This window comes from Tenrec ecaudatus, chromosome 8, assembly GCF_050624435.1.
Source record: "Tenrec ecaudatus isolate mTenEca1 chromosome 8, mTenEca1.hap1, whole genome shotgun sequence".
Classification (NCBI taxonomy): Eukaryota; Metazoa; Chordata; class Mammalia; order Afrosoricida; family Tenrecidae; genus Tenrec; species Tenrec ecaudatus.
This window is the reverse complement of record NC_134537.1, coordinates 139,769,113-139,777,505: the sequence shown is the minus strand read 5'-3', so window position 1 is coordinate 139,777,505 and position 8,393 is coordinate 139,769,113. Positions and strand designations below refer to the sequence as shown.

The window sequence follows — 8,393 nt, the reverse complement described above, 5'->3', positions numbered from 1 at the left end:
GCAGAGCAGATGCCTGAGGAGGGGGGAGAAGGGCGAGGACAGTGCCCCAAGCCCAGGCAGTCTGCCTGCAGTAGCCTAGGCCCCGGCCCGCGCGCGCGCGCGCGCGCGCGCTGGGACCGACGGCGCAGGAGACCCAGGGCTGGTACACCGCACCGGGCGGTCCCTGCCCTCTGGGGCTTACAGTGGAATGTACAGCAAGGTTTTAATACCGGGCGTATTAATACCAAGTGCCAGTGGAAATTAGAGAAAGAAGAGACCCTGATGGACAACTTGAGCCTTCAAACAAACAAGCAAAACCGGGAGAAAAGACTTTCTGGAGAAGGACTTTCTGTGGGCACAACTTAGAAATGAGAGGTTCGATGTTGTGGAAATAGGAAAGACAGCAGAGGGAGAAGTGGAGAAGAACGAGGAAGGCCTAACCCTTGGGTGGGTGGTGGTGGGGGGCGGCTCACTCTTGAGCTGTGACTTTTAACCTCAGAGCAGTAGGGAGCCGGGGCGCTTTTCTGAAGAGATATTTACCTTGTGAAGGGGGTGGGGGGGGCGGTGGGCTTTGGGTCAGAGTGAGTTTGTGTGAAAGGACAAAGCCTTAGACCACCCGTGATTCCTTACCCCACTGCTTTTCCCTGGCCGACATCACCTTCAGCTCCACTTCCAAGGCTGCCGGAGCCTGAGGCCTCTGCTCTGCTGTCCCTTCATTAAAGCGTATGGAAAGGGCGGGAAGGAAACTTTGTGACGTGGTGCATGTGCTCATTATTTGGATGGTGGTTTCCCGCCTGCTTGTCAAAATGTAAATCTGTGCACTTGTCTTCTGTCAGCTGTACCCTGGGAAAACTGTTAGAAATGAAGTTAATAAAGCACACGGCTTCACTTCTTGGGTCAGAGCCCTCCTAAAGCATGCTTTTTCCATCGGGATAAAAGCCAAAGTCCTTATGGTGGTCTTCAGGGCCCTGCATGGTTTCTCCCATCTCCACTGGCTGCCTCACTGTTTATCCCAAAGACACACCAGGATACACTCCCATCCCCACTGTGTCCCTCCACGAATCACGAATCGTTTCTTGCCCAGGTATCCAAAGAGCCTGCCTCTTCTATTGCTTCCTTCAAGTCGACTCATATTACCTTCATGGGGCCTTTCCCAGTCACTTTACCAATCACTGCTCTTCACCACTTGACTTTGTATTTTCCTTCCTTGTTTTATTTTCCTCCTTTGAATTTATTATTGTTATATGAGTATACACTACCGATTATTTTTCTTCTTAAGAAAATAGAAAACCCTATCTCCCTCACTAGAATGTAAGTGCAGCAGTGGCAGGGACTTGTCCCCTTTTTCTCCTTAGTGAAGACCAGTCGAGAATGAGGCCCACACACAGCAACCACTCAGTCTGAGCTTTTAGGGCAAGCAAACGAAGATGTCTTGGTGGTGGTGATGAAGGCCCAGATTAGGGTTTTATTTGTGGACAAGGAAAGTGGGGGAGCTGTTATCTGGATATTCAGAGGCTAGTGCAACAGGAGGGAGTAGAGAATTGGTTTGAGTCCTGGGTGAGAGGATGAATGAAGCATTTGGGGGTGGGGGTTGACCTCTAAATGGTTGGACTCAGGGTGGCAGTAGGAAAGACAGGTGGAAGTAGACCTTTCCACCGGGGCTGGAATACAAGAAGTGTCAGAACCAGGGTTGGAGGTCTCAACGGTGTCCAGAGGGATGTGGGAATTGAGATGATTGGAATGGGTGAAACCTGAGCAGATGCAGAGAGAGAGAGAGAGAGAGAGAGGATGGGGGGAATCTACACTCTGAAGAATACTCACACTTAGTGGAAGAAGTAAGGCCAGTAGAGGATAGATAACAGTGACTATGAATCCAAAGACCACAAGTAAGCTACTACAGAAATCAAAACCTTGTTAACCTCAAGGTCGGCAGTTCAGAACTACCAGCGGCTCCAAGGGAAAAAATATGAGGCTTTCTATTCCTGTAAAGATCAATAGTATCAGAAACCCCAGTATCAGAAACCCCAGGATCACTCTGAGTCAGAATCGGCTCAATGGTGGTGCATTTTGAGACAAGTCAAAAGAAGGGGCAGTTCAAGGAACAGTCAACCAATAAACTTTGTCAGAGAATTGACATTGGGCACTGGAGTTCTCTGCTGAAGGACTAGCAGTGTGGCTAAAACAATCAAACAATGAAATGAAGGCAGTGGGTGTGGAGAGCAAAGAGAAGAAGCAGTTTTTCTAGAAGAGCCAGGTCCATATTTTGCCGGAGACAGTTGGGAGTGTTGGTTGGGGGACGGGGGGGGGGGGGAGTAGGGGGGCTAAACTGAAGAGAGAAACTGAAGTAAGAATGGGGACTGCAGCAAGGGCAGGAAGGAAATGGAGTGAAAGGGCAAATCTGGAGCATGGCCTTTCAGTGGCGCTCCAGGCTCATAGTTAAGAGCTGGGGCTACATGCACAGGGGATATGGGAAGCAGATCTAAACAGTGGGGTGGGGTGCGGTATGTCGGGGTGCAGTGTGTGTACTCACCCCAGGGCCTCTATCTTCAACATGAACTAACAGGAGACATCTTTTTTGAAGACTATGGAGGGGCAGGTAAGCAGGAACTGGGTGTTTAAGTCAAACAGAAATTCCTGGGATTGGAGCTGACAAAACTGGTGGCCTCTGATCTTTCTTCTTTTCAGTATTGTCGGCCCTAGTGATAGTTTTAATTCTCAGATGCCATCTCAGAGTGAACAGCCTGAACTTTGATGCTCCAGAATGATGCTCAAAAGCTGTATGTCTTTGTGTTAGTAAATGCCATCTGTGTGGATGTACGAGCCATGGATGTACATTGAACCAATTCTGGGTGAAGCTGCCTTTTAGTTTTCTCATTTATTGACTGACTCATTGATTCATTCAAAAGAATTTATTCAGGTTGGTACCAGGCAGGCCCTTGAATCACAGAGCCAGGGTGAGCATCCTCCCCTGCTCAGAGTACCCTGTGCTCCCCAGGGTGAGAGGAGGATGGGCAGACTGAAGCAAGCCACAGGCCTGCCCCCAGAGAGTCCGCATCTCTTTGATGTCTCTCTAGGCTGACTTTCTGTTCTCATCCACGGGTAACTCAGACTCTCTTGGAGAGCTAAGCCAGAACAGCAGTTTCATGCGCCCAACAATCTTACTACTGAGAAAAGGGCTGGGCTTCGTTGAAGGGCTGGATGAGGTCATCAGACTGCCTTTCTCCACCAAGATAGAAACACAGCTGTCCAATTGGCAGAAGGGGGCTTTGGGCAGGGTGGGGAGAGCTGGGGTGCAGGCAGCCAAGGCTGGGTGAATGTCTCCTTACTGATGCTACTCTGACCCCCATTTCCTCCCCACCCACACTCAGAGCCTACCCCCTTCCTTCTGGGAAAAGTCTTCCTCTGAGCACCCTGGGAGACTGACAGGTGTGGGGCAGGGAAAGAGTCCACACTTTCTCTGTGTCTTGCTTCCCAGATGCCCAAATATCACTCCTGGTTCCCATGGGAGAAAAGACCCCCTCACCCTGCCCCAGGCCTCAGGCTGCCAGCCCATCTGCTGGGGAGAAAGAAAGAAGGGGCAGAATTTTCCCCAGGGGATCCTGGGAAATCGATGGGAAGAGACAAACGCCTCAGGAGCCCCATCTTGGAAACTTGGAAAGCGTTTTTTGGGCTCTAGGCAGAAACCTAGGGCTTTGGTGCAGTGGGCCCGCTGCTCAGACCACCATGTGCTGGAGGCAAGCGGAACTGCTCGTCCGGTGCCCACCCGCAATGGGGTGGTAGGGGTGCCCCCCTCCCTGCGCCCAGTCTCACCGGCTCCGAGGCGCCAGGGCCCCCCCGGGGGCCGGGCCGGGCCAGAGAAGGTAATGTAATTCTGGCCCTGGTAACCCGATTATGGCGGCCTGCACCGGGCCGGGCGGCGGCAGGGGCGGGCCTAAGGCGCAGGGGCCCGCCCGGCGAGGGTCCCATCCCAGGGAAGACTAGGAGTTCACCACTTCCAGCACCCGGTCCCTCTCCCCCACCCCCCAAAGGTCACAAGGTCACTGAGCCGCTCCACTCTTCACTTTCGCTAGTTTGGGGTGTGATTTCTGGGGTTCTGATAGTGGGGGGTCTATGGGAAATGAGGTGACTGGGACCCTCAGAAGGCCTCAGTGAGGTCTCGCGTGTCGCCCTCTCACCTTTTTAGGGTGGGGGCATTTGAGCGTAGACAGCCTAGGGTTAGAGAGGCAGAGTCCCGCTGCGGGGTGAGGGCTTCATTGACAATCCGAGGTCGAGGCAGAACACCGCCCCAAATTCCCACCCTCCTGAGCTGGCCAGGGTTCAGTTACGCACCGTTCCACTCGCTCCGATTCCAGAAAATCGAAATAAAAAAAAAAAGCCGGAGAACCACACCCATTCCTGGCTTGGAGGAACAGGGCGTGGGGAGCCTGTAAGAATAACTGGGAGGTGCAGGATCCTTGGCCAACAGTGATTGTCCCCCCCTAAGGCCACCAGACGCATCTTGCCAGCCCCTTCCCACACCTGTCCTCTTCCCCGGGCCTCCAGCTCGCCCGGCGGCGTTCACAAGCTGCCTCCCATCTCAGCTGGGAAGCCACAACGAGATTTGAACTCCCAGGGCATTGAAACGGTGGCCACAACGAATCCAGGCGTCCGCAGGCAGGACCCATCGAGCAGCGAAGAATGGGGGCCGAGGGAGGAGGCACCTGCCGACGAGGAGCCCATGGAGCCGAGGTAGTCCCAAGGCGAAGGCCGGAGGCCGGCGGGGATGTAGGCACCGTCAGCAATCCGGTCGCCTCAGCGGGCGCAGGGTTCCTAACACCCAGGCCACCTTCCCCCCACCCCCATGCCCGCAGGTCAGTCTCCCTCTCGCTCAGCGCAAACCCGCGACTCTGCCCCTTTAACAGGCCCGGCCCCGCCCCTGCCCTACCCCCAGCCCGCACTACCCACCCGGGGTGATCTGTCAGTCACTCCCACAGCTGGAGCCGGCCAACCCTCTTCACCCTGGACCCTGGCAGCAGCCCGGCACCCCAGCCTCCATCTGCGGCTCAGAGCCAGCGTGGGTGCTCCCCCCCCCCCCGCCCTCATCGCCCAGCTCTCCCGGGATGAGAGTCCCGGCGAGGATCGTGGACAGCGGAGCAGCGCACGGGCGCGGCTGCTCCCTGTGCACAGGGATGCTCCTGTCACCGGGGCCCCGGCGCCCCGCGGCGGCCAGCTCCCCGGATCCCTAAGGCCGCTGTCCCAAGCGGGTTGTCACCAGGGTCCCGGAACGCCCGGAGCCATCTCTCCCCAACTGTGAGCCCCTTAAAGTCCTCTTGGGCCAGGACCCATGGAGTCGGAGGGGCTGGTTGTGCACAACCTCCCGCACCACGAGCCAATCAGCTTCGGCATTGATCAGATCTTGAGCGGCCCCGAACCCCCGGGGGGCAGCCTGAGCTGCGGCCGCGGGGGCACAGGTCCTGGGGAGAATGCAGCGTTCTCGGGCGGCTTCCACAGCGCGGCAGGTTACGGCCCCACGGGTGCGCTGGCCCCGCTGGTCAGCAGCTCGGGTGTAGGCCCAGGCGGGGTGATCCGAGTCCCAGCGCACCGCCCGCTGCCCGTGCCGCCGCCGCCCGCAGCAGGCGCGCCCTCCGTGCCGGGACCCTCGGGCCTGGGCGGCGCCGGGAGCCTAGCGGGCCTCACCTTCCCCTGGATGGACAGCGGCCGCCGCTTCGCCAAGGACCGGCTCACGGGTGAGGTCGCGCGGGCCCGCCAGCTTCTTTGCCTCATCTCATGCTTGCCTCGGGTTCACCTCTGATCCTTCTGCCCCAACCTCTTTCCTATGGCCCGCACTCAGCTCAGCTCATCTCCCCCAGATGGGATCTCTGGGTTGCCCGGCCAAGGGGCGCTGGGGAGGGAGCGCCGTCGGGGCCAGCACCGGCCCCGGCAGACCCACGGGCCACACTGTGCGCGCGGGAGGGACAGGTGAAGTGGGAGCTCGCTTTTCTATCTTCAGTGCAGGGGAGGCCCTTTTTGGTTTGGGGCCCTCCACTGCAGGGGTGCTGAGCGCGGGGCCTGAGCGACAGTGTTCTCTTCTCTGTGTCCCCCCGCATCCCCGGGACCCCCTTTCCTGCTCCCTGGTCTTCTCCGCAGCCGCGCTCTCTCCCTTCTCCGGGACGCGCCGCATAGGGCACCCCTACCAAAACCGGACGCCCCCGAAGCGGAAGAAGCCGCGCACGTCCTTCTCGCGCTCGCAGGTGCTGGAGCTGGAGCGGCGCTTCCTGCGCCAGAAGTACTTGGCCTCGGCCGAAAGGGCGGCGCTGGCCAAGGCCCTGCGCATGACTGACGCCCAGGTCAAGACCTGGTTCCAGAACAGGCGCACCAAGTGGCGGTGAGGCGCGCGCGCTGGCCGGCGGGCCCGGGGGTGCGGGCGGGCTGGGGCTCCCCGCCGCACGGGCGGCCTCGCTGACCCCGCTCTCCGCCCGCCCAGGCGCCAGACGGCCGAGGAGCGGGAGGCCGAGCGGCACCGCGCCGGCCGCCTGCTCCTACACCTGCAGCAGGACGGGCTGCCGCGGCCCCTGCGGCCGCCGCTACCCCCGGACCCGCTCTGTCTGCACAACTCGTCGCTCTTCGCGCTTCAGAACCTGCAGCCCTGGGCAGAGGACAACAAGGTGGCCTCCGTGTCTGGGCTCGCCTCCGTGGTGTGAGCGCCGCGAGCCGCACGCTGGCGCCGCGGGGAGCGCCGGCCCGGGTGCGGGGAGCACGGCCACCCCCTCCCGCTGGCTCGCGGCGGCGGAGCATGTGAGGCGCAGCGGGCCTGGAGGTTGTCCCCGAGGCCGCTTCGGCCACCTGCGGGCTCCCAGCGGACGTTGAGCCACCTTAGCCGGCACCCTCGGCCTCGGCCTTTCCCGCCATTTCTCATTTAACCGCTAGTGCACGGGATGGAACTTGAGGCGCCAAGTAGGCGGGACCTGCAGGCTGGTAGCCAATGACGTTTCCGGGAGGAGGGCGGGCTGGCCAATGGGAGGCTCGGGATTCTGCCGAGTGGGTGGGTGGGTAGGGCGCTCCGCTTTCTGCCCCGGAGCCGGGACCGAGACGGTGCTGGGCAGAGGCGGCTGAATCCCGCGCCTCCGCTGCGCGCGCGTGCGTTTAGAAAACTGTGAAGGAAGGAGGACTCCGAGGACAGTGGAGCCATGCAGAAGAGACCCCACACCGGAAAGCCTGAGACTGTCAGGAACCTGCAGGTTGTCCGGCCATCCGCAACTGTAAAGTAATTCCTAAGGATTCCTTCCAGAACAGAACCGATTCTGAGCCTGGTGTTTTCGGGTGTGTGCAGCCTGTTATGCACCAAACGGAAGAGGCGATCTCAAATCTCGGAAAGTGCTTCTGGCTCTGGCGCCCGCCAGGAGGGGAGGGGAGGGAAGGACTAGGTGGGCCCCTTTAATGGACCCAGTGGGTTTGAGCACGATTTGAATAGTGTGGAAGTGACAACCCTTAGAGGTGCGTCAGAGTAACTCCAGGGTGGGGAATGTAGAGAACTGGGAGGCAGTGATGCTGCTGGGTGGAGGGCCACGGTAGGAAGATTGGAGCAAGAGGAACTCTGGGTAAAATAGGTTCATTCTAGGCCTAAGGAGGATATATTCTGGGAAAGTGCCTAGGATGCCTCTTACACCCAGCATCTGCACATCAAAGGATCCCAGATGATCTATAAGAATCCACATGGTGATCACCTGGGGGAGCTCTAAGATCCACCCCAGGACCCTGTTATAGCTGGGGTGGAAATGGAAATGCACTTTCTCTGACAGAGGTGAAGCCAGAACAGGTTCAAAGCCCGGCTTTGGTGAGGGTGGAGCTAGATGGGACAAGAACCATCACCAGGGGAGGCGGGAGCTCTGCGGAGGAAAGCTGATCGGATAGGAGGAGGGCTCCCCACCAAATCCTACAAATACACCGACCATTACTGGAGCGACAGTTACAGAGAGGAAAGGGGCAACAGAAGAGACCATGAGGTCCCTGGAGCTGAGGAAATCTTTCTGTGGTGGGCGGTCCGGGGTTGCTGGACTGCTCCTGTTGGCAAGTTGATCTTGAAAAGCTGGTGGCGTTAGGCCTACAGGTCTAGAAAGCAGGACTGAAGTTGTATGAAGACACAGGGAGCGTTTGGAATGTTTTGTTGGGTTTCTAGTGTGCCTTCATTCATTTCTCCTCTGGATGCCGGAGCAGTGTGACACAGGGCAGCGGGCTGTGAGCAGGGCCAGAGGCCAATTGCCTTCAAACCGTAAGCTCTATGGTAATGACAGAGCACAAAGGGTTGGCCAACAGTGGGGACCAGGCCGGTGGCGATGCTGGAGGAGTTGTTCTTTGATAGTGCCATTCCTGTCGCATGGATGTTGGGTACGGCGCCGCAGGGCCAGACGCAGGTTTGGTGCTGCAGAAGTCTTTTA

General features: G+C 58.5%; 1 protein-coding gene across 1 annotated transcript; it reads left to right on the top strand.

Moving 5' to 3' along the window:
* The first annotated feature begins 5,302 nt into the window (after positions 1 to 5,302).
* On the top strand, positions 5,303 to 6,659 carry TLX2 (T cell leukemia homeobox 2). The gene is made up of 3 exons (XM_075557246.1): positions 5,303 to 5,705; positions 6,106 to 6,343; positions 6,443 to 6,659. Exons 1-3 carry the CDS (start codon positions 5,303 to 5,305, stop codon positions 6,657 to 6,659), a joined length of 858 nt encoding a protein of 285 aa, XP_075413361.1.
* The last annotated feature ends 1,734 nt before the right edge of the window (positions 6,660 to 8,393 follow it).

Coding starts and splice junctions, on each gene's coding strand:
- TLX2 (XM_075557246.1), top strand. CDS start 5,303: ATGGAGTCGGAGGGGCTGGTTGTGCACAACCTCCCGCACCACGAGCCA. Junction 5,706..6,105: donor CGCCAAGGACCGGCTCACGG/GTGAGGTCGCGC, acceptor TCTTCTCCGCAG/CCGCGCTCTCTCCCTTCTCC. Junction 6,344..6,442: donor AACAGGCGCACCAAGTGGCG/GTGAGGCGCGCG, acceptor CCGCCCGCCCAG/GCGCCAGACGGCCGAGGAGC.